General features: G+C 50.2%; 1 protein-coding gene across 4 annotated transcripts in view; it reads left to right on the plus strand.

Moving 5' to 3' along the window:
- The window catches only part of PRDM2 (PR/SET domain 2), a 137,667-nt gene extending 114,006 nt beyond the window's left edge, over positions 1 to 23,661 (plus strand). For 3 of the 4 annotated variants that reach the window (XR_014054339.1, XR_014054337.1, XM_081492169.1), the window contains 2 exons: positions 13,069 to 13,212; positions 21,648 to 23,661. Coding sequence is in view for 2 of the 4 variants with exons in the window: in XM_081492169.1 (XP_081348295.1) it covers positions 13,069 to 13,189 (121 nt within the window). In the remaining 2 variants the exon portion in view is untranslated. The remainder of the gene's footprint in view (positions 1 to 13,068; positions 13,213 to 21,647) is intronic. The other variant, XM_081492172.1, reaches the window with a different exon arrangement.
- Positions 23,662 to 25,170: the final 1,509 nt, after the last annotated feature.

Raw genomic sequence — 25,170 nt, forward strand, 5'->3', positions numbered from 1 at the left:
CTATTGGGGGTGCATGCAGAGCACCCCCACCCCTCAACACACAGTGTTTCTGCAGTCAGGTCCCTTGTTCTGAGCTCTTGTATCCTCCTTTTTTGCTCCTTCCTGCTAATCACACTTTGTAATTTTATATTTGCTTATGTATTATGCATGTAATGACCTTCTCCGTCAAGGTCACACACCCCAGTGTTCTAGACACCAGGTCTGTTTGCTTTACTGCTCTAACTCCATGCCTGGCATGGGGTCTGGTGTATAATAGATGCTTGATGGATCAGTGCTGATAATCATGAGGATGCTCGGTCTTGTTTAGTGTGTCGACAAGGCTCACTTCCCTTCATAGGCCCGGAGGACTTCTCTCCATGATAGCACATGATGCTGCATGTACATGTCCAGAGTTGAAAATCTGGCTCCCAAAGAGAATAAGAACTCAAATTCAGGACGTGTTGCTTCATGTGGCTGATCTTAGAAATTTTCTGTCTAAAAAGGCTAAATTAAAAAAAAAAAAACACCTAACTGTGGAGTGCTTAAAGGGTACCCTCTGAGGTTCAGCATAACCCAAACTATCCCCTTGCAGTCATTGTGCCTTCAGAGTTCATGTCTGCCCGGCACTCCACTGTGTCCCGCAGTACCAGGCAAGCACAGAGCAGTCGGTCAATACATAGTTATCAGATAAATGAGGAACATACTTTTGGGGTAAACGACAGCCTGCATCCTCCTCTTGGGAACCTACACTGCCTGTGGGCATGTGAAAGACTCAGAAATCCTGCACAGACATGTCTGTTTGACTCCATGACCCCATGCTCTGAAGTAAATGGCTCTGACTTCAATCCCACAACTGCTTCTCGCCAGCCAGCTGTGTGTTGTTGGGCGAGGTGCCGAACCTCTTAGTGCCTTGGTTCCTCCCTCCTACACGGAGGCAGTACTCATCTCACAGGCATCTCGTGGAGACTGCATTTGTTATTCCATGTCAGGCCGTGGGCACTGCGCTCAGCATGCAGTCAGCATGGACATGCTAGCTGCTGTAATGAGCATGGGTAATGAGAACCCATGAAGCATCTGGGCAAACCTGTTCCACTGAACCTCAGTTTGGGAGATGCTGATCAGGAGGAAGGAAAATCAGGAGGGGTTTCATTCTCTATCTGCCACCATGAGACTGTGGGCTCCTCAGGAGTGTCGTCTGGGTGGTGCCTCATGCCTGTCCCCTGCAGGGAGGGAGCCCTCCACAAGTGAGCAGTTCCCAAACCAAATGGAGTGCAGGATCCTAGTGAGGCCCGAGCAGCCCAGAGAGGAGTCAACGGCCTGCGTCCAAGTCATTTATCATCTGTAGGTCACCTCCGTCTCCCGCTCTGTAAAAAAAAAAAAAAAGAGGGGGGGTGAACTGTCCCAACCCTGGCCACCAGACCCCCTCTTTGAGGTCAGCTGGGATTCAGGGTGCAGGCCTTGGGGATCTTGGGGCAGAGATGGGGAGAAGGCGCAGGGGCAGCCTCTATCCAGTCCCCTTCATTCTTGAGGGGGATGCCTGCAGGCCCACAGCACCCCTGCCCTTTGGGCAGCATCATCACCCACTGACTCACATCTGATTCAGGCACATAGCAAGTGTGTCTTTCCCCTGGCTGTGCCAGCCCTGCGTCTGGGACGCCCTGCCAGCCAGGCACGCCCATGCCTCCCAGGACAGGCTGGTCAAGATGCCTTGGGTAGCAAAGAGCCCCCAAGCTCCCACAAGGCTTTCCATCACGGCAGCCCCCTCTTCTTGTTGACATCCTTGGACAGGCAGCAGGCATCAAGTTTTAGAAATCCTGTGATCAGGACTGTCAGTTCCAACAACTCTAGCCCATGCGAGGGTTTATCCCTGGAGTTGACTTAATCTTTTTAACTTATTTGGTCTTAGACAACTTTAAAAGATGGAGTGTTCGTAATAATTAAATTTTAGTGTCCTTATAGAATTTTACAGTTTCAAAGAGCGTTCCCATCTGGACCTTGCGGGAGGCCCTTTCTGTCCCAAATTGGGAATCTGTTTTCTATGCATCCATCGGTCTTGTCACACTTGCATTTGTTCCTGTTTTCTTTTTGGCTTCCCTCCCATTCTTACAAGTTTCCTTTTGAAGAAAGCAGACTGTTTTGGCTCAGCTAGAGAAGAGAAGGGCCAGCATCTGGGCTTGAACCGAGTGGTTCCAGGAAACAAAAGGCAGTGAGCGGCAGAGATGCGGCCAGGGGTCAGAGCTGAGCGCCAAGGGGTCTGCTGCTCTCTCCCTCCTGTCTGGGCTGCTCATCCCCAGCCCGCATCTCACAGACCGTGACATCTCCTGCAGGTGTGACATCCTTCAGACATGACCCGCTGCTCCGAGTGGAGTGGGGAGGGTGTGTTGGGGACCCTGGTTTGAGTGGGGTGGTGAGAGCAACCTTCTGGGAAGACACTGCCTTTGATGATTTGGTCTCAGAGTGACACAACCAGGCCCAGTTAGGGTTGGACTGCATGGGGAGCCCGGCTCCTGGTCTGCCTTTATCGTTTAGGGAACCGTCTCTGAGCACCTCCTGGTGGCAGGTGGGCAGGTGGGTGAGAAGTGCATAGACTCTCCATACTCTCCATGATTGAGTCCCCAGGGGGCAGCAGGTGGGTGGAGGCAATGACAAAGCTGGGAGTGCCCTCGTCTGGGCCATGCCAAGGAGGCCACCTGCCCCCCCAGGGTTGCTTTTGCCCACGTCCATCAGGGCCTCACGCTGCCCTTCCTCATTGTCCCCTACAAAGCAGTGTGACCAGGCATGCCCCCTCACTCCTGCCCAAGAAGAGCTTACTGTGTGTCCTTGAGCAGGTTACCATCTTGCTCTGGTTCCTTGTCCTCAGATATCTGAGAGTGATGGGCTGCTGACTTGGCCTCTGGGATCCCCTGCCCTTTGCCTATCCTGGCAGGACCAGAGGCAGCCACAGCCAGGATCTCCCAGCCAGGAAACTTCCTTTGGCAGAGGCCATTGCTGGCTGGGCCAGCCTTCCTATTGACTGGCTTGTGTTATGAGCTGTCATGTGCTTGGTGTTTGGAGTTAAAGTCCAACAGGGTTGGGGAACACGTGGCCTCTGAAGATCTATGAAAGTGAAGTGAAAGTGTCAGTTGCCCAGTCATGTCCACCTCTTTGCGACCCCATGGACCGTAGCCTGCCAGGCTCCTCTGTCCATGGGATTTCCCAGGCAAGAATACTGGAGTGGGTTGCCATTTCCTTCTCCAGGGGATCTTCCCAACCCAGGAATTGAACCTGGGTCTCCTGCATTGCAGGCAGTTCTTCACCAGAGAAGCCTGAAGACCCAAGAACCTGGCTTAAAAGCCTCAAGACCCAGGCATGGTCTTTTGGAGCCAGCCCCAGCCCGTGGCCACCCTCAGGGCTGATGAGAGGGAGGGGAGCTGCCTGTGGAGAGGCAGACTTCAGTTCTGGGGTCAGATCTCTGAGAATCCTGCCTTCCTTTCTAACTTTCCCTCTTTCTGTTCTATTCACACCTCTCTGTGACCTACAAGGAGCTACTTAACCTCCCTTGCAACTGTCCCCTCAGCCATAAAAAGGCACAAGAAGCCATCTCACATGGTTAAGGGAAGATCAAACGGGGAAAAACCACCTAAGCTACCTGGAGAAGGAAATGGCACCCTCTTCCAGTATTCTTGCCTAGACAACCCCATAGACAGAGGAGCCTGGTGGGCTACAGTCCGTGGGGTTGAAGGACGAGTTGGACATGACTTAGTGACTAAACAACAAACAACAATCTAAGCTACCAGGGCCCAAGATGCCAACCCTTTGAATGTTAGTTGAAGAACCACAGCAACTGCCCCAGGCCAGTGGTTTTGAATGGCTGCCCCATACCCTAAGGACCACTTTCATTTCCCTTCCCCCAGCCCTCCCACTGCAAAGACTTTCCCTGTACAACTTGACTAGGCACCGGGTCCTGCCCCAGATTTCAGAACTAGGCCACCACTGAGCACACTGCCTGCACCTGGTGACTGCAGGGGTTTTCCCCCAGCCCCATGCTCCCCCAGTTTCAGCACGCAGGTGCCTTTCCAGGGATCTTATTAAAAATGTAGATTCTGGGACTTCCCTGGCAGTCCAGTGGTTAAGACTCTGCACTTCCACGGCAGAGGGCACAAGTCCCATCCCTGGTCAGGGAACTAAGATCCCACAGGCTGAGCAGCATGGCCAAAATAAATAATTTTTTTTTTAAATCTAGATTCTGACTTGGAAGGTCAGATGAGGGCTGAGTAGCTGTCTTTCTAACAAGCTCCTAGAGACTACTGATGCTGGTCCGAGGACCACACTTGGAATAGATGGATTCAGACTGAGGCTCTCAACAACTGGCTTTTAAAATCCTCCGTGCCTGGAGTCCAGACCAGCTAAATCAGAATCCGTAAGACTGAGGAGGGCAGGCACCAAGACTGTTTTCTTGTCTCCAGGATTGGAGTCTGAGACCCGCGGCCAGGGCTCCTCTGAGCTGACATGGTTCCACCCAGAGCTGCCTTCTGGCTTTGTGGGTGGCCATGTGGCTGTTTATTGGGCAGAGGGTCACTCCTTCAGTTCCTTTGGAATATTGAAAAGAGCTCTTTGACCCCTGTCACTACAAGGACTGTGTCCAGAAAGGGGCCCAAGCTTTGGTGTGAGGTGGTCTTGGTTTCAGATCTTGGCTGTACCCCTTGTGGCCGAGAGAGCATGTTCGTGGGGTCTCCTGACCTCTCTTGAGCCTCCGTCTCCTCCTCTCTGAGATGCAGGTCATCACCATCCCATCCGGGAATGAAGGCCCTACAGTAACTCCTGGGGCATAGTTGTTGTTCAGTCACTCAGTCGTGTCTGAATCTTTGCGACCCCATGGACTACGGCATGCCAGGCTTCCCTGTCCTTCATCATCTCCTGGAGCTTGCTTAAACTCATCTCCATCGAGTTGGTGATACCATCCAGCCACTTCGTCCTCTGTCGTTTCCCCCTGCCTTCGATCTTTCCCAACATCAGGGTGTTTTCCAGTGAGTCAGTTCTTCATGTCAGGTGGCCAAAGTATTAGAGCTTCAGCTTCAGCATCAGTCAGTCCTTCCAGTGAATATTCAAGGTTGATTTCCTTTAGGATTGACTGGTTTGATCTCCGTGCAGTCCAAGGGACTCTATGCTTCTGGAGAAGACCAGGGCATAGTAGGCACTCAGTAAATGACACAATTACCTTTTCCCCTTGTTTGACATCCTCATTTTACAAGCAAGACTACCATGGTTCACAGAGGTGGAGGCATTTCCAAAGGTCACATAGCAAGTTATGGGTGGTGGTTCAAGGACTGAAGTTCAGGCTCCGGCATCCCGGGACGGTTCCTCTACTCCCACCACTGCTCTCAGCCTGGGGGCGGTCCGATTCGAGTGGGCGGGGCCTCCCTGGAGCGGAAGGTGGTGCTTGCTTTGGATACCAACCATTCCCGGAAGTGGTGGGTACCAGGAAGAAGGTAGTGGCTCCCTCGGCTCCTATCTATTGAGGCTTCCCCCACCTCCAGGGAATGTCAGTGTCATCTCAGCTTATCTCACCTGGACATCGGCTTGCACACCCTTTGCCTCTCCCTCGCTGCCTGCAAAAGTGCTGAACATCAGACGCTGACTTCAGATGAATCACTCTCTGAGAATTTACGGAGGGTTATGTAAGACTCCGCGGCGGCTGCGTGGCCAGCCAGCTCTGGGGGTTGTGTCCCCAGAGATCCCTCCTGACCTGACTCATGCAGGCGGAAGAGGCAAACAGGGGGATGCAGGCAGCGATCTCTGCTCAGAAGGCCCAGGCAGCCTGGTGGGGAGCACGGTGGGGACCCCGGAGCCCCGGAGAGCCTGTCCCGGAGCTGGCAGCTCCTTCCTTTGACCTAGAAACTCCTTGGTGGGACTCTCTGGCCACCTGCCGCAGTTCCTCTCCTCCCCACCTCTCTTGAGCTCACTTCTCTCAGGTGTTTGTCTCCACCATGTCCTGGAAGCTGCTGTTACTAAGGTTACCCACAGCCTCTGGGCAACTAAGTGCCGCGATTGGTTCCCTATCTTCCTTGCTCGTCCGCAGAGTTGGACACCGTTAATTCTTCTTCCTCCTTGAAATACATGTCGACTTGGACACCACTCTCACGGTCATCCCCTGCTCCTCCACATACCATCCTGAGTCCCTGGACCCCCACCCCCTCCCCTGAGCCTGTCCAGTCCACCTAAATGCTGACCCACCCCAAACTCATTAGTTTCATTTAATTCACTCTCTTTGAGGTCTCCTTTGGGTGTCTAGTGAACGTTGCAAAGGTGATCCTTTCAAAACATAGCTCCCCACCAAGTTTTCTCTTGTCTTCCCCTTCTCAGTTAAACAAACTACCCACCCTGGAATCTGTCTAGATTCTCACCCACCTGCCCCACCCCCCACATCCAGCTCCAAAATGTATCCCAAATCCACTGCTTACTTCTCAATGTCCTTGGCCGCCATCTTGCTGGACTAATCGGTCTCCCAGCTCTGTTCTTTGTATCCTGCTGTGTCCAACACAGTGGCCACATCGGATCACCTCACTTGCTGCCCAGAGGGATAGCCTGGCTCCCAGCTTACCCAGGCCTATAAGACCCTCCCCTCTGCCCCCTCTTTCCTCTCTGACATTCCGGCCGAGTGAGGAGATGCTCTTGGGAGATGGGGGCAGGTGGGCTCAGCCTCTCCAGGTGTCAGGGAACCTGGGGGCAGCTCTCATCCTGCTCACCTTCCCTCACCTGTAGGCACCACCCATATGGCACCTGTCCCCAGTCTGACCTGGGAAAGCGGCTTCTTGTGTTAACTACTCTTCCTGGACAGTTGCAGGGCATCCAGGCATCTTTGCATATTCATCAGCTTTGGACTTCTCTGTGAATTGCATTTTCATGTCATTAAATGATCTGTTCAGTGATTGGCAGCTTTAGCTCATTTTTATTAGTCATGCCTTAGTTTCTGTTGTTGCTCCTTCATCTCCCAGGCCCCAGCATCCTCTGCCCCCAGATGAGAGATCAGATATGGCCCCTGCTCCTTGGCGTCACCTTCTCCCAGGTCCCCAGAGCACAGCAAGTTCAAGCTCCAGGAAGACGAGCTGAGGTGCTGCCCTGCTTCGCCTGTGAGTCATCAGCTCGTGCAGACACTCCATGCAGACAGACCAACCCTGTTAGATCCTCACCAGGTCCTTGCATCACTCTCTCTGCTTGGGACTTGTGCTAGGGCCTTTTCCACATCACCTTTCCCCATCTTCTTGCTGACCCTGGCCTTCCCTCCTGCTCTTTCCCTTTTGTTTCTCGTATGTAGTTCAGGGTATCTGCTGCCTCCTTCATCAGAAGCCACTGGGGATTGAGAGAGAACGTGGCTGCTTGGGAGGCCAGAGGCCCCAGTCTTTGCCACCTCACACGTGGCATCAGTCTCCCTCTGAAAACAAGCGCTTTCCCCTTTAGGCATGACCGAGTCACACATAGACCATGACCAGGTGAAGACCTCAGTGTACACCATTCACCAGAGCTTTCTTGACAAAACACTTAGCAGACATGCCATCCATCCAGCAAATAATGAAAGGCTCCCTACTGTGTGCCAGGCATGGGTTTAGATGTGGGTCCATCAGGGACAAAACGCCTCCAATGGAGCCAGAAAGCAAATGGCAGTTAGACACCAAGCATGTTGGTGTGGTGAATACAGTAAAGAAAGAAAAATGGACTGGAGGCTGGGAGTGTCAGGGCAGAGCATTTCCTATTTCAAATAGAGTGTTTGAGAAGGAGGTGCAGTGAGAAGGAGGCCCTTGAACAAGAACTTGGAGGAGAGACAGAGAGCCCTGTGACTGCTGGAGGAAGCATTCTGGGAGGGTCTGCAGGAATGGACTACTGGAAACATAAATGACACCCTCAAGGGTCAAATGGGACAGCTCTGCCCTTTTCAGACTGGGGGAGGGGTGGTTCTGACAGTGAAGAAGTGGTTGTCCTGCCTTTTCTGGACACCTTAGATTCCGGATAATGAGCGTCACCCATCTTACGAGGTTCTGAGGCGGGATGCTCGAGGGGCCCACTAACCAGGGTTCTGGCTTCTGCACTGAATGTGCAGAGTTCTGTGTCTGAGAAGCCTGTGTGGGGGATGTCCAGGGTCTAGGATCACTCACTGCTTTTTTTGGTTTTTTTAACTTTTTAATTTTGTATCAGGGTATAGCCAACTAACAATTCTGTGGTAGTTTCAGGTGCACAGCAGAGGGACTCAGCCTTATATAGACATGTAGCCATTCTTCCCCAAACTCCCCTCCCATCCAGGCTGCCACATAACATTGAGCGAGTTCCACGTGCTGTACAGTAGATCCTTGTAGCTATCCATTTTAAATATAGCATTGTGTACATGTCGATCCCAAACTCCCTAACTGTCCCTTCCCCCTGGCAACCAGAAGTTCTAAGTCTGTCATTCACTCCTTCATTCAGTATGTTTTGAGGGTCTGCTGTCCATACACTCAGAACTAGGTGTTAAGGCTCCAATGATGAGCAGACGCAGCCTGGTTCTGTAGTCCTAGACCCGCACTCACCACTCTATCTCATAGAGAATGTGGAGCTACCCTTGGAGGGTGAGGGTTGTGTGGGCTGAGAACTCAGGGGGCCAGCCCTGGACCATCTGCAGGGCACTGGTTCCCAACCCGCCCCCCACCCCCATTGAGACCCCTGTGGATCTTAAAAGACGTTGCTGCCTGAGGCCACCTCAAAGAGCTGATGTCACGGGCCCAGGGGCAGCTTCAGGGGACTCTGGTGAGCATCGGGGGCTGAAGGCCATGGGGAGGAGGGCTCCACATTGATGTGCTGAAGGAAGTCTTGTGAAGCTGGGGAAACAGGAGCCGAAGGAGTGAGGTGGCTGGGAGGTCGGCGGGGATGGGCTGTGCATGTAAGAGCTTGGTCCCCGCTGGGAGCCCTGGGTCCGGGGACACGTCACAACCTTAGGGAAGGAGAGCAGATGGGAGGGGAGCCAGTGTGGAGGCTGTGCCGAAGCCTCGACCAGGTGGTGGAAGAGAGGGAAGAAGGTGGACAGAGCGGGCAGGGCCCAGTATTTCCTGCTTCCATGTTCCCTCCCATCACAGTCACTCCCCAGGACATTCAGAAACATCCCCCTCGTGCTGAATTCTTCTCAGAAGGCCAAGGGTCCTTCATTCCCAGTCCCTCTCTAGCCCAGCTCTGCATTAGCAACCTGCAGGGGTTGTCTCCATTTTACAGATGAGGAGACCGAGGTTTGGAGGCCAGAAGTCAGGGAGGCTTTCCCTGGGTCACACAGTTAGCGAGTATGAGGGTGGGAACTCACACTCAGGTCTCTGACAGCCATGCTGCCTCCTCCACCCCACAGCGGCCACAATCAAAACACCATGCTCATTGATACTGTATTTGATCGGCATCATCAACTCAATGGACATGAGTTTGAGCAAACTCCAGGAGGTAGTGAAGGACAGGGAAGCCTGGGGTGCTGCAGTCCATGGGGCTGCAGAGAGTCGGACACGACTGAGTGACTGAACAACAACAACAATAGCCCTATGAAATAAAACTGCCCTTCCCATTTTCTGGGTGGTGAAACTGGAGCTCAGAGAGGGTTCGTGGCTTGCCAAGGTCACACAGCCACTGAGCGGGACTGAAGAATGACGAGGTCCTTGTGGGTTAAGAATATCTGGTTTCTTGACACTTCACATCTCAGCTGCTGGGCTCTCACAAGTTCTCCGGCCAGAGAAAAGGTTTCACAATAAGAAAGGAGACTGTCCTGTTGGACATCACCACCCTAGTCCCTTAGGGAAACACCCAGATGGTGACTTAGTGTCCCTCTGCAAAATCGTGGCTCATGCAGCTAAAAGACCTGGACTTTGCTCCCCAGGAAAGTCTCCATCTGTCTGAGCCTTAGTTTCCTCATCTGTGAAATGGGTTTAAAAGTGCTTATTCCTTCCTTCCACATGGGCTGCTGGCAGACTCCAGATTTAACAGATGAGAGAGCACTTGGGAATCACAGGGGTCCTTTTGCATGTTAGCCCGTGTTATCCTCCATGAGGCTGGGCAGTGTATGAGGGGTGGCGAGAGGCACCCGCCTCTGCAGGCCTTGCCCCTAATCAGGTGGATACCTAGGGTTGAGAAGAAAACCCGCTCCTGAGTGTCAGTGGTTTGAGGCTGCAGGAGCCTGAGAGTGGAAGAGAGCATAAGGGAGCAGAGGTGCCCATGGCAGCTGGAGAAGGCTGGGAGGTCGAGGTATCACCTTTGATTGATTAGGGTTTGGTTTTTTTTTTTTTAATGTTTATTTATTTATATTTGGTTTCATTGGGTCTTAGTTGTAGAGTTCAAGATCTTTTGTTGTGGCAGATGGGTTCTAGATCACATGGGCTTTGTAGTTGTGGCATGTGGGCTTAGTTACCCATGCCATGTGGGACCTTAATCCCCCAACCAGGGATTGAACCCACACCCTCTGCATTGAAAGGCAGATTCTGAACCAGTGGACCACCAGGGAAGTCTCTGACTGATTAGGTTTTTGAATGTTTGATAGATGTGTGATGATGGTGACAGTGAGAGGAAGGAACTGGAAATTGAGGATGCTAGCCTGTTGTCCCCAAAGCTGCCATTTGTCCTGCTCTATTCCTCTGGAGACATTGCCCCAGAGAAGGGACAGCATGGGGTATCTGCCACATGCCAGGACTGTCCTTATTCTTTAGCTGGACAAGGTTCTGCAGGTCATCCGTGTTTCCAGGCAACCTGGCAGCTGACTGTCCCCTCCCAGCATTGGGTCAGCTGCCTGAGGGGTCTTGTCACCCTGGGGTGCCCCCCATAGGCCACCTCATGGACCTTTTGGTCTATCTGGGGCACAGGCTTGCTGCTGAGCATTGGGTCTCTGTTTTCTGCCTTAAATCTCGCTCAGGCTGGATCACACGCAGGGGAGGAATCGAAGCAGGGGCAGCCGTGAGCCACGACTGAGAGCTCGGCCCTCAGAGGGGATCCAGTTTGTGGAGGGGACAGAAATCTTCCTCTGAGAACTTCTGTGTTGGGCTGTTTATATGTTCTTCTATTCTGGTAGAGCTTCCCAGGTGGCTCAGTGGTAAAGAATCAGCCTGCCAATGCAGGAGACACAGGAGACTCCAGTTTGATCCCTGGGTCAGGAAGCTCCCCTGGAGGAGGAAATGGCAACCCGCTCCAGTATTCTTGCGGAAAATCCCATGGACAGAGGAGCCTAGTGGGCTACAGTCCATGGGGTCACACAGAGTTGGACACAACTGAGACACTGAGTACGCATTCTTGATAGGTCGTGGTGCTTTTAATATCTGGGCAGATTAGTTGTCGTAGGGGCATCCTATGCATTTTAGGATGTTTAGTTTAGCATCCCTGGTCCCACCTACCAGATGCTGGGTGGCAGTATCCCTGCCCTCAGATGTGACGACCCCAAATGTCTCCAGACATTGCCAAATCTGTGCCCTGGCTGAGAACCTCTAATCGAAACCCTGATGTTTCACCTTTGAGATGGACCTCATTCCTAGCTCGGCCCTCTCCAACAGAGCGGGCCGTGGCCCACACCTGGAGAGAGCAGCACACCCACCTCACTTCCATTCTTCTACCCAGAGAGGCGGACTTGGGACCCAGAACAAGTTACTTAACCACTCTGTGCCTCCGTTTACCCATCTGTAAATGACAGTTAATAGAGTATCCGCCGTGTATGAAGAGTAAGACACTTGATACACGTAAAGTAGCATAATTCTGGGCACCATATGTATTGTTCTTTTTTTGGCTGCACTGAGTCTTTGTTGCTGCACACAGGCTTTCTCTGGTTGCAGCGAGTAGGGGCCTATTCTTTGTTGAGGTGTGCAGGCTTCTCATTGCAATGGCTTCCCTTGCTGCGGAGCACAGTCTTTAGACACGTGGGCTCAGTAGTTGTGGCACACGGGTTTAGGTGCCTTGTGGCCTGTGGGATCTTCCTGAACCAGTGATCAAACCCATGTCCCCTGCATTGGCAAGTGGATTCTTAACTACTGGACCATCAGGGAAGTCCTTGTGTTGCTCTTATTCAACAAATATTTGTTTTTGTGATGCTAAACTGAGGATGCAACAGCAAAGAAAAGGGCCCCGACCTTGAGGATGCATAGCTCCTGAGGGAATTTGACACATGATTCTGTGACTGTGACTCAGTATAACAAGTGCTATGATGGAGAAATAGGAGGGACAGTGGGAACCCACAAGAGGGACATCTCATCCAAGAATTAGAGAGGGAAGTCTTCCTGCAGGAGGTGGTATTCTAGCTAGGATCTGGAAGATGAGTATGAGTTAGCTGGATAAAGGAAGGGGAGGAGTCGTGGTCTTGGTTACCTTTTTTTTTTCAAATAGAGTATTCAGGTTTTTATTTTTATTATTATTTTTGGCCACACCACACAGCATGAAGGATCTTAGTTTCCTGGCCAGGGATTGAACCTGTGCCCCCTGCAGTGGAAGCACAGAGTCTTACCTACTGGACCACCAGGGAAGTCTCTGCATTAGCTACTTAAAATAATAATAATAATGCTTTCCTGAAAGAGAAATCCTATTTGAAGGGCTGTAGTAGCAAATAGGACCAAACGATGTCAAGGGATCATGATTTACACCCGCTCTGAGACCCCTGACACAAACGTTCTTGGCACAGTGAGACTGGGATGGCTGCCAGGTGCAGAGTTAATGGCCTGGAGAGGAGCAGCCCTCCCTCCTCTCCCTTCTACAGGTGATGGTTGTAACTTGGTACCAGAGCATACTCAGATGCTTGTTGCGGGGAGAGCAGTGCCCAGGGCGGCAGGTGGGGAAGTGGTCAAGCTGCCATCTGCACAGCAAGAGTCCATTCCCAGCTCACCTGCCCATCCAGTGGGGGTCCTCAGGGTGGGCCTGCCCTGTGCAGTATCTCAGAACCTGGCAGATAGATGCTTCTCCCGGCCCAGTGCCTCCTAGCGGAGGGAAGTGGGTAGATGGAGCATGGTGGTTGTTAAAGCTCACCTCCGGTTGGCCTGAAGGTGCCTGGAGAGGGCATCAGCACCAGGACCCTCCAGGTGCTGCCTGGGACACCCACTGGGCAGGGCCCTGGTGACGCTGTGTGTTACTCCTCTCCCCACACAGCTACAGTCTCCGCCTGGCATCCCGATGTCCTCCGCCAGCCACCCCGTACATCACCAGACAGTGTAGGAATGTCAAGGCCACAGCGGCAGCCCAGCTCCAGGGATCCCTCTTCAAAGAGTAGGTGCTCCGCCTGCTCCCTGACAGGTACTCAGACTCAGAGGGTGGGGCAGCCTCCTGGGGCTCTAGGGGCTGGGGGTGGGGCTTGGGGGTGGGCTGGGCAGGAGAGAGGGGGATGGTCATGATGACTCCTGGAGCAGCATGCTGTGTGCTCAGTGGGGCAGGAGGCCTTCCTGCTGGGACTGGGTGAGAGTGTGGACCCTGGACCACCTGGTTCAAATCCTAGTTCTGTCACTTATGGGCCGCAGAACCTGAGCACGCTACTCTTTCTCTCTCTCTCTGAGCCTCAGTTTCCATGTCTATAAAATGGGGATGACAGTAGTACCTATTTCATAGGGTTGTGAGACATACAAGTGCCAAATGTATGAAAGCACTTAGAACCTTGCCTGGCACAGAATAAACACCAGGTAAGTCTAAGTATTAGTGATCGTACTCAACACTTCAAGCCTTCAGTGGCTTTAAACCCAGAAAAGGCTATTCCATCATGTATTTGAAAGTGGAAGTAATATTATTTCATAAAATATAAAACTGAGGTGTATGTTGAACCAGAAGCCTCCTTCTAGATTTTCTGATGATGAAACCTGAATTCATTCATGGAAGCTGGACTTTTCCTCTTGAGGGGCTGGGCTTTGCTACTGACCTCGAGCTGGTTTGGGTTTCTCTGCTGGTGACATGGCATGTTTTCTTTCATCGTGTCCCTAAGATCAGCATTTCAAGTACGACTGGGGTGTGTGTACTGTCGCTTCAGTCACGTCTGACTCTTTGTGACCCTATGGACCTTACCCCCGCCAGGCTCCTCTGTCCATGGGATTTTTCCAGGCAAGACTACTGGAGTGCACTGCCATGCCCTCCTCCAGGGGATCTTACTGACCCAAGGATCGAACCCGTGTCTCATAAGTCTCCTGCATTGGTAGGCGGGTTCTTTACCCCTAGCGCCACCCAGGAAGCCCAAATGATTGGGGCACTGGTTAAAAATACCACTCCAATTCACTAAATGAGCATGCTGGTGAGCAGGGCCTGGGAATCTGCATTAGCAGGTGGCCCTGAAGTTCTGGGACCCACTCAGGTTCAGGGATGCCTGCCTAATGTGGCCAGGGTGGTTTGGAATGAGAATGCAGCTGTTTAAGGCAAGAGGGACTGAGTTTTGAAGCTCTGGGGTCTTCTGTGCTGAGCCTTCCTCCCTCCCGCCTCTCCTCTCCCCATGGCTCGCTCCCTCCTCCCTCCCTCAGCAGGTGGAGCTTCTGGCCTTATTTCTCTGGGAGTTCATTCGGGAGGGGACTGGATGTAAAACCCACTTCCCCCTGAGAGCCTGTCTGTGGAGCTGACACTGAGCCTGCCTCTTGGGACCCAGTTCCCGAGAGGGGAGTTGAGTTGAGTCAGGAGTGCAGTGGAGCAATGGTGCGATGGATGCTGCTCAGGACTGGGTGGCCCAGGGCACCATCCTGCACCCGTCTTACAGAGGGATGAATGGGGACCCCGAGAGGAGAGGTTTGGCTAGAGTGTTCTGGAGAACAGGCAGGCAGTGTGGGCTGAGCAGTTCCCCACTCTGGTCCCACGCGTGTCCTAGGATCACCCCTGTGGCAGCTATGTGGACTTTCGTGCTGATGGGCTGGCTGGATGTGGCTTCCAGCTCAGAGCAGGTGTTCTTTGCAGCCTGAGGGAGGCTCAGGTGCAGCTGGAGTGATTTCTGCACAGACTAGGGTGTTTCTGTTGGCTACTGCAGTCTCAGCCGTAAGCAGGCTTTGCAGGTTCAGGCCCTTCTCTGGGGCCCACCTGTGACCCTAGACAGGTGTGTTCTTTTCCAGTCAGTTTCAAATGAGTGCAGCTTCCCAAGCTGGGTGCTTGGATGCCTAGAAGCCCAATTTCATTTGCCTCTGCAGCTCACAGCTTCTTCTGTTTACTCACTAACAGTGAATGCTCAGAACTCAACAGTTTAATTTCAAAGAGACTGAAACTTGCTCCTTAAAATCTTATTTAATTTTTTCCTTAATTTTAAAATGTTTATGTTTTAAATTTTTAAATAAGTATGTTGGGAAGATTCCCTGGAGAAGGAAGTGATAACCCACTCCAGTATTCTTACCTGGGAAATCTCATGGACAGAGGAGCCTGGTGGGCTACAGTGCATGGGGTTGCAGAGTCAGACATGACTTAGCAACTAAGCAACAACAATAATGAGTATGTATAACAAATAGAGGAAAACAACAGATAGGGAAAGACTAGAGACCTCTTCAAGAAAATCAGGGATACCAAAGGAACATTTCATGCAAAGATAGGCTCGATAAAGGACAGAAATGGTATGGACCTAACAGAAGCAGAAGATATTAAGAAGAGGTGGCAAGAATACACAGAAGAACTATACAAAAAAGATCTTCATGACCCAGATAATCATGATGGTGTGATCACTCACCTAGAGCCAGACATCCTGGAATGGGAAGTCAAGTGGGCCTTAGAAAGCATCACTACGAACAAAGCTAGTGGAGGTGATGGAATTCCAGTTGAGCTATTTCAAATCCTCAAAGGTGATGCTGTGAAAGTGCTGCACTCGATATGCCAGCAAATTTGGAAAACTCAGCAGTGGCCACAGGACTCGAAAAGGTCAGTTTTTGTTCCAATCCCAAAGAAAGGCAATGCCAAAGAATGCTCAAACTACCACACAATTGCACTCATCTCACATGCTAGTAAAGTAATGCTCAAAATTCTCCAAGCCAGGCTTCAGCAATACGTGAACCGTGAACTTCCAGATGTTCAAGCTGGTTTTAGAAAAGGCAGAGGAACCAGAGATCAAATTGCCAATATCCGCTGGATCATCAAAAAAGCAAGAGAGTTCCAGAAAAACATCTATTTCTGCTTTATTGACTATGCCAAAGCCTTTGACTGTGTGGATCACAATAAACTGTGGAAAATTCTGAAAGAGATGGGCATACCAGACCATCTGACCTGTCTCTTGAGAAACCTGTATGCAGGTCAGGAAGCAACAGTTAGAACTGGACATGGAACAACAGACTGGTTCCAAATAGGAAAAGGAGTACGTCAAGGCTGTATATTGTCACCCTGCTTATTTAACTTATATGCAGAGTACATCATGAGAAACGCTGGGCTGGAAGAAACACAAGCTGGAATCAAGATTGCTGGGAGAAATATCAATAACCTCAGATATGCGGATGACACCACCTTTATGGCAGAAAGTGAAGAAGAACTAAAGAGCCTCTTGATGAAGGTGAAGGAGGAGAGTGAAAAAGTTGGCTTAAAGCTCAACGTTCAGAAAACTAAGATCATGGCATCTGGTCCCATCACTCCATGGGAAATAGATGGGGAAACAGTGGAAACAGTGTCAGACTTTACTTTTTTGGGCTCCAGAATCACTGCTGATGGTGACTGCAGCCATGAAATTAAAAGATGCTTACTCCTTGGAAGGAAGGTTATGGCCAACCTAGATAGCATGTTTAAAAGCAGAGACATTACTTTGCCAACAAAAGTCTGTCTAGTCAAGGCAATGGTTTTTCCAGTGGTCATGTATGGATGTGAGAGTTGGACGGTGAAGAAAGCTGAGCGCCGCAGAATTGATGCTTTTGAACTGTGGTGTTGGAGAAGACTCTTGAGAGTCCCTTGGACTGCAAGGAGATCCAATCAATCCATCCTAAAAGAGATCAATCCTGGGTGTTCATTGGAAGGTCTGATGTTGAAGCTGAAACTCCAATACTTTGGGCACCTCATGCGAAGGGTTGACTCATTGGAAAAGACCCTAATGCTGGGTAGGATTGGGGGCGGGAGGAGAAGGGGACGACAGAGGATGAGATGGTTGGATGGCATCACCGACTCGATGAACATGGGTTTGGGTAGACTCCGGGAGTTGGTGATGGACAGAGAGGCCTGGCGTGCTGCAATTCATGGGGTCGCAGAGAGTCGGACACGACTGAGCGACTGAACTGAACTGATAACTTATTATTTTAAAAACTTTATTTTTAATTGAAGGATAATTGCTTTACAGTATTGCCTTGATTTCTGCCATATATCAACATGAATCAGTCCTAGGCACACATATGTCCCCTCCCTCTTAAACCTCCCTTCCACCTCCCACCCCTTCCCACCCCTTTAGGTTGTTAAGAGTCCTGGCTTGAGTTTCCTGAATCATACGCCAAATTCCCATTGGCTATCCATTTTGCACATGTAGTGTATATGTTTCCATGCTACTCTCTCTATTTGTACCACCCTCTCCTTCCTTCCTCCCTCCTGTGTCTATAAGTCTGTTCTCTCTGTCTGTATCTCCATTGCTGCCCTGCAAATAGGTTCATCAGAACCATCTTTCTAGATTCTGTACATATGCATTAATATACAATATTTGTTTTTCTCTTTCTGACTTACTTCACTCTGTTTAATAGGCTCTAGGTTCATCCACCTTATTAGAACTGACTTGAATGTGTTCCTTTTTATGACTGAGTAATATTCCATTGTATGTATGTACCACAACTTTTTTATCCATTCATCTGTTGATGGACATCTACATTGCTTCCATGTCCTAGCTATTGTTAATAGTGCTGCAGTGAACATTGGGATGCAAGTATCTTTTTCAATTTTGGTTTCCTCAGGGTATATGCCTAGTAGTGGGATTGCTGGGTTGTTATGGTAGTTTTATTCCTAGTTTTTTTTAAGGAATCTCCATACTGTCTTCCATAGTGGCTGTATCAATTTACATTTCCACCGACAGTGCAAGAGGGTTCCCTTTTCTCCACACCCTCTCCAGCACTGTTGTTTGTGGATTTTCTGATGATGGCCATTCTGACCTGTGTGAGGTGATATCTCATTGTAGTTTTGATTTGCATTTCTCTAATAATGAGAGGTGTTGAGAATCTTTTCATGTGTTTATTAGCCATCTGTATGTCTTCTTTGGAGAAATGCCTGTTTAGGTCTTTTGCACACTTAAAAATAACTTTAAAAAAACAAGTCTTACTTATACTATTTGTCTTAGTTTGCTTGGGCTACCATAGTAAAATACCACAGACTGGGGGGCTTAAGCAATAGATATTTACTTCTCACAGTTCTGGGGGCTGGAAGGCCAAGATAGGGGTACCAGGATCATTGGGCTCTAATGAGACCTCTCTTACTGGCCTGCAGATGCTGCTTTCTGGCTGTGTTCTCACATGGCAGAGGGAGGAAGCCCTGGCATCTTTTCTTACAAGGGCACTAATCCCATCACGAGGGCCCCACCCTCATGACCTCATCTAAACCTAATCACCTCCCAGAGGCCCTACCTCCAAATACAATTACATTGGGAGTTAGAGTACAATTGTGGGCAGATGGTGGATATTGGAGTGGGGGCACAACTCAGTCCATAGCACTATTTAACACAGTTCCAGAATGATGTTTTGAGATGCCATGGCAAAGGATTTTAGCACAGGAAGGCATGTATAGGCCAACACCCTCTATTATAGAGAGGGGAAACTGAGAAAGGGGGGCAAGTGGCATCCCTGGGGTCAGTCTTCTGATGCCCAGATGGACCATGGACTTTGTGGTCTGTGCCCAGTGTACATGCCTTGGACTTTGTCCTGAGGAAAATGATGATGTCCTCAGGGCACCCAGGACTGCTGTTCATCCTGCCGTCGCCCAGATAGAGGCTCTGTGACCAGCCTACTGGACAGCCTGACCCAAGTGAGGGACCAACACAGAGCAGCTTGGCTTTTCTCCAGCACCTGCCTTCCACTGCCTCCTCTTCTGTGTTCTCATGATGTCTCAGGCAAAGCCCAGCACTTTCACTTTTAGGTGTAACTAAGTGCCACATTGCCTAGTCCAGCGTGAAACTCCCATTGCACATCCTATTTCACCTCTGTCACTTTCCAGTCCTAGGCACCAGCCAGATTTGTGCCCGAAGGTCTAGGAGGGGCTGTGCAGGGTAGGGACTAGGAAAGGCTGTCTGGGACAGGGACTGGCACCTCTCACTTGTCTGGTCAACATATGATGCTCCTCTTGGCTGTCACTGCTCCTTTAGCTAAGCCTGGCCGACCTTGGGGCAGTCTTCCCATGCTGGCCCTCCCATGGGGTCCTAGGAATGGATGGTGGAGGGTCTCTGGGATAGGTGAACTCCCCTCTGGCACAGCCTTGGCCAGCTGTCCCTCAGCTCCAGTCCCAGCGGTCCAGTCTGCTGCTGGGGTCTCCTCCTTGGAGGGCTGCCTTTCCGGTCAGGGGCTGGCAAGATGGCTTCTTGTATGGATCCCACTTGACAACCCATGGGAAACTCACATAGATGAGCCACACCAAACCAGGGGGGATTGCAGGCTGCTGCACACTGGCCTGCCTTCTTTTCCTCCTGCTGCTCCTGCTCAGATGGGCAGGGCGCATGCCGGCCTCCACCTGGAAGGAGGCTCCCTCTCTCTAAGGCACCTAGCTCCACCATGAGCAGCTCTCTTTCCCGCCCCATCAAGGGGTCTGAGGTCGCGGGGAGTTGAAATTGACATAGGAGCACACTTTATGGAGTTGAATCCCCATTCCAGTAATCCTGGCAGGTACTTCACTTCTCCGTGTTTCAATTTGCCCATCTGTAAACTGGGTTAATAATAATAATTCCACACTACACCACTATATATAAGGGACTTGAGCATCTGTGGATTTTGGTATCCTTGGGGGTTCTGAGGGCTTCCCAGGTGGCTCAGTGGTAAAGAACCCACCTGCCAATGCAGGAGACGTGGGAGACATGAGTTTGATCCTTGGGTGGGGAAGATTCCCCTGGAGGAGGAAATGGCAACCCACTCCAGTATGTTTGCCTGAAGAATCCCATGGACAGAGGAGCCTGGTGGGCTACAGTCCATAGGGTCGCAAAGAGCTGGACATGACTAAACACGCTGCACATCAACGGGGGTGCTGAAGCCAGTCCCCTGTGGATAGCAAGGGATGAGCATACCCCTCTCATGGTTATATTGTCAGGATTGCAAAGGTTAGCACATGAAAAGCACTTAGTATGCCTGGTATGTAGTAAGTCTTCTCACAAATCAGCGATGTAATTATTGTTCTTTTCACTGAATTATTATATTATTATTAGTAGTAGTAATAGCAATAGTAGATAGTACTTGTAGTAGTAATAGTAAATGATGACCAGTTCCACTGGATAAGAGAACTGAGCCTCTGAACTTGGCCTAGCCCAACTCCAGGCTCATAGTCAACCCTGGGCAACAAATGTCATTAAACAGTCAACTCATGGGCCTGGTTTTCTGTGCCAAGTACCGTAACCAGGGTTTTCTTGGAGGAAGGTTGAGGGGTAAGCCACTCCCTCGGGACACAGGGCACACATAAGCTTGGGACAGGGCTTGACCCTATCTCTGTTCATCAGATTGACCTTGTAAAGTTTCCTTCTCCTCTCTGAGCCTGTCTCTTCCATTGAAATGGGGAATCTGTGTCACCTGCCACCAGGGTTGTTTAGTGTATTAGCATGAATGAAGTGACAGTGTAATTACTTTGGAAAATTGTCTGGCGGTATCTGCTGATGCTGTACCTAAGCATTCCCCAGGGCCCAGCAGTTACATCGCTAGGGGTACACTCAGCAGAAGTGTAAACACATGTGTACCGCATGTTCATATGTTATATACACACATCCTACTGCCCAGCATTTCCACCTGGCATAAATACATACAAGTGTGCACTGTACACGTCTTCTAGACACATATAAGAATGTTCTATCGACATTATTCATGATGGCCCCAGACTAGAAACCACCCATCTGTGTGTGGGCAGTGGCCTAGGCAGATGAAAGTGGCCTGACCTTGTGCTAGAGTCCATAGCACAGACTGGAAGAACCAGGGCCACATGCTCGATGGGCACGTGCATCCTCAGGTGGGCACATCTCCAAAACCATCATGCAGAAGCCAGACCCGAAAGGCACATGTGCCAGTTGATTCCGTTTATTTAAGTCAAAAAATGGCTAATGGCTTCCCTGGTGGCCCAGTGGTTAAGAATCCAAGTGCCGATTCAGGGGAAATGGGTTTGATCCCTGGTCCCAGAAGATTCCACATGCTGAGGGTCAGCAAAGCCCAGGCTCCTCAACAAGAGAAGCCACCGCAGTGAGAAGCGTGCACGCTGCAACTAGAAAGCAGCCCCTGCTCACTGCAACTAGAGAAAGCCTGCTTGCAGCACTGAAGACTCAAAAATAAGTAAATAAATAAATAAAAACAGGTAAAAGCAATCTATGGTAATTAGGTCAGGAGAGTGGTTATTCTAGCTGGTGAGGGTGGGTGGGTATCCTGAAGAGGGACCTGGTGGGGCTGATGGGGGTTTGGTCATGTTCTGTTTCTCCGTCTGGGTGCTGGTCACACAGGTGTGTTCACTAACAGATCACCAAGCCGTGCCCTTTCTGTACAGGTGGTATACTTCCGAAAATAATTTAACTAGAAAAATTCAGTAGAGGGGAGCATGCTCGAAGAGGTAGGCACTTGAATATGTAGCTGTTATCGTTATTTTTCTTCTCTTTTTCTCCTCAGCACCTGAAGTGACCTGGAGTCAGTGAAGCCAAAGGGACTGGCCTTCTGCCCTGCAGGAAGTACCAACCTATTCCAGATCCATGAGCCTGCGAGAGAGAAGGAGTGCGTGTGTATCTGTGTGTGTGCGCATGTGTGTATGCGTATGCGTGTGCCTGTGGTCTTCAGACGAGGGTCCTGAACCCCAGGGAGGCTGGAGGGTAGCTGACTCGGCACCGAGGATGACACTCGGGCGCTGTCCCCGGGCCGTGACCTGCAGCTCAGCCTTCCTGTTGGGAGGGGCCCCTCCTACTATGCAATTTTTCAAGAGCTCCTTGATCCTGCTTTTTGCTTCTCCGGTTGTCTTTTGCCACTGCGGGGACTTGGGTCTGGCCCCAGGGGTCAGCTCCAGCCCTGTCTGAGCAAGGCCTTCAGGAGGAGGCCAAGTTCCCCTTCTGGCCAGCCCTGCTCCCGCCCCCTCCTCCACGGCCCCCCTCAGCCCCCCACCCCCGCCTTCCCTCACCCCTAATGTCTCTGGGAATCTGTAGCCTGTAGACACTTCGGAGCCTTGCTGATCATCCCCCTTGGCCCTTGCACTTGGAAGACTTTTCTCTCTGCCTGAGCAATCTGAGCCACTGGCTCTTGAGTCGTTTCCAGATTTGCCATTCTCATCCGTCAGGCCCTGTGCGTCCGGGAGAAAGTCCTGGGCTCCAATTATAGATCAGACTTCTCCCGTGGGAGAGGCAGAGGACGGGAGGGCATCTGGTAGGGGCAGGGGGCGAGCTCCTTCTGTGCTTCTTTGCCTCACTTGGTGGGACCATCAACACCTTTAGTGTCTGAGCTTCTCAAATTGGCTGAAAAGGGAAACAAACAAACAGAAACTGGGAAACGAAAAATAAGTTGGACGATTAAAAAGCCTGGGGGTGGGGGGGTGGGGAAGAGATTTCCAGAGACCGTCCATCGCCTGCCAGGGAACAATGGAGCTGGCTTCGTCTCTGATGGAGCAGTCCATGTCTCGGAGAAACGGGTGAGCTGAGCTAGGAGTTTGGACCCAGTTCAGTGAGGGTCTTGGGTTTTGTGCCTTTGGGGCAGACCCCAGACAAGGATGTCTGAGACCACTTTGGTGCTGTCTTCTCAGCCCCATTTTTGATGGTGATGCGCCAGACCCAAAGTGGAAAGAGGGGACCCTTTAGAGTATGTAGGAATGGTCATGCAAAAAAAAAAAAAGGGACTTTTTTCAGGGCTATTACGGTTGATCTTGCAACTCTGTAAATATGTATGTAGACACTTTTAAAAGCACGTATTTATGTCCCTGACTGTAAATGCCCCATTTTTAAAGTTTTATAACTTGTGTTATTTAATGAATCCGTCGACTGGCTGCAGCATGGGGTCTGATAACGGTCCAGGAGGAAAGTTTCGTGAGAGCCTCACGTGGGCAGAAAAGTGCTGATCGTTGGCTTGTTCCCATCCTTTTTCCCACCCACCCAGCTACAGACCGTGATTTGTTTTAAATTCTCACAAACTGGAATCCTTTGGCCCCCTCCTAAAATTGACCCTCATGAGCATGAAAATCGGTGGCCGTTCTTTATCCTAACAATACGATTTTGTCCCCTCCATGTTGACACTTGTGAACTGTACCCCAGCCTCTCAGTTCTTGAGGGTTTGTTTTTCCTTTCAGCAGTGAGGAAGGCCCACGAACCCAAAGCTTGGAAAGTTGCCTTCAGCCAGTGGAAAATTCTGGAAAATGTGGTGGGAGGGCTGGGGGACACTCATTTTTTTTGCATGTGCAAACGTGCTGGTCAGCCTCTGACCCTCAGACTATCAGGAGAACTGTCACAAATGTTCCAATCATGAAAACGGGGGTGGGTGGGTTGGTTTTTTTGTTTTTTAAAAAGCGGTGTTTCCTGGTCAGTGATGGTCTTCGAGCGTGGGTTTGGATTGCAGAAGAGGACATGTGAAGAAAATTAACAATGAAAGTTAATTTATCTGCCATGTGAAGAAAATTAACAATAAAAGTGTGAGGCGAGATTGTGAGGAACAGGCATGGGAGTGATCATTTTGGTTCTGGTACTTGGAGTCTTCTGTGTCTGAGGGGTGGGAGTGGGCTGGGGGTCCTCGAAGGTTCCATTCTAGCCCTGAGAGAAACCTAAGGTGTCCAGGAAGCTCCCCATGGAAATACTCCCACCTGTGAGCAAGCTCACTCTACATTCATGGCCCTCTCCTGCCTGCCAGCCAGTGAGTTAATAAGCCATGTGGCTGAGACTAGAAAGGCCTCCTGTGATTGCATATTCTTTTCTTTAAGCAGCCTCACTGAGCTCAAATTCACATATCATACAATTTATCCATTTATGTGTATAAATCATTGTTTTTTTAGTATATCCACAGAGTTGCGCAGCCATCACCACAGTCAGTTTTTGAACATTTTCTATCACCCCCCAAAAGAAACCCCACACCCAATAGCAATCACTTTCTTACTATTTCCAAGCCTTTAGGCCCAGGCAACCACAAATCTGCTTTCTCTCCCTGCAGATTTACCTATTCTGGATATTTCATGTAAATAGAATCATACAAAAAGTGGTCTTTGTGACCAGCTTCTTTCACTTTGCTTATTCTCAACGTTCATCCAGGTTGTGGCATGTCTTGAGACTTCATTCCTTTCTATGGCCACATACCCCATTGTATGGATATGCCACATTTATCCATTCTTCAGCTGATAGATTTTGGGGTCGTTTCCACTTTGGGGATATTAAGAATTCTGCTACGAACATTTCTATAAAGGTTTTATGTGGATTTTTTTTTTAAGTATATTGCTGGAAAGGAATTGGTGGGTCATATGGTAAATCTATACTTAACATTTTGAGGAACTGCCAAACTTCTCCAAAGTGGCCGCATTATTTTACATTCCCACCAACAGTATCAGGATTTCAATTTCTCCACAGTCTCCCTAGGCTTTATCATTGTCTTTTAAACTTTTGCCATCTTCGTGGGTGTGAATACAAATGAATTCTTTTGAAGAGCTAACCATCCTAGCAGAGTTTAACAGGGCCTTGAGAGGATGAGGATGAGGACAGATGAATTTTGATGGAAGCTGAGAGATAAGCACCTTGGGTTTGGTGCTTATTTTGGGTTTGGGGTGGGTAGATGGTAGGAGGTCCCCAAATTGTCTTTGCCCATGCCCCAATACTGCAGAGGAGTAGGAGGAAGAGCCTCGATTTCTGTCTTTTCACTTAAACACTTTGCCTAAAAAGATGTGAAACTAGAATTTTCTAAAGAAACAGAACCAATGGTGTGTATATATATTATATATATATAATTAACTATGGGAATTGGCTCACAAGATCAGTTCAGTTGCTCAGTGGTGTCCAACGCTTTGCGACCCCATGGACTGCAGCACGCCAGACCTCTCTGTCCATCCCCAGCTCTTGGAGCTTGCTCAAACTCATGTCCGTCGAGTCAGTGATGCCATCCAACCATCTCATCCTCTGTCGTTCCCTTCTCCTGCCTTCAATCTTTCCCAGCATCAGGGTCTTTTCCAATGAGTCAGTTC

This window comes from Giraffa tippelskirchi, chromosome 5, assembly GCF_054371585.1.
Source record: "Giraffa tippelskirchi isolate mGirTip1 chromosome 5, T2T-mGirTip1v1.2.pri, whole genome shotgun sequence".
NCBI classification, from domain to species: Eukaryota; Metazoa; Chordata; class Mammalia; order Artiodactyla; family Giraffidae; genus Giraffa; species Giraffa tippelskirchi.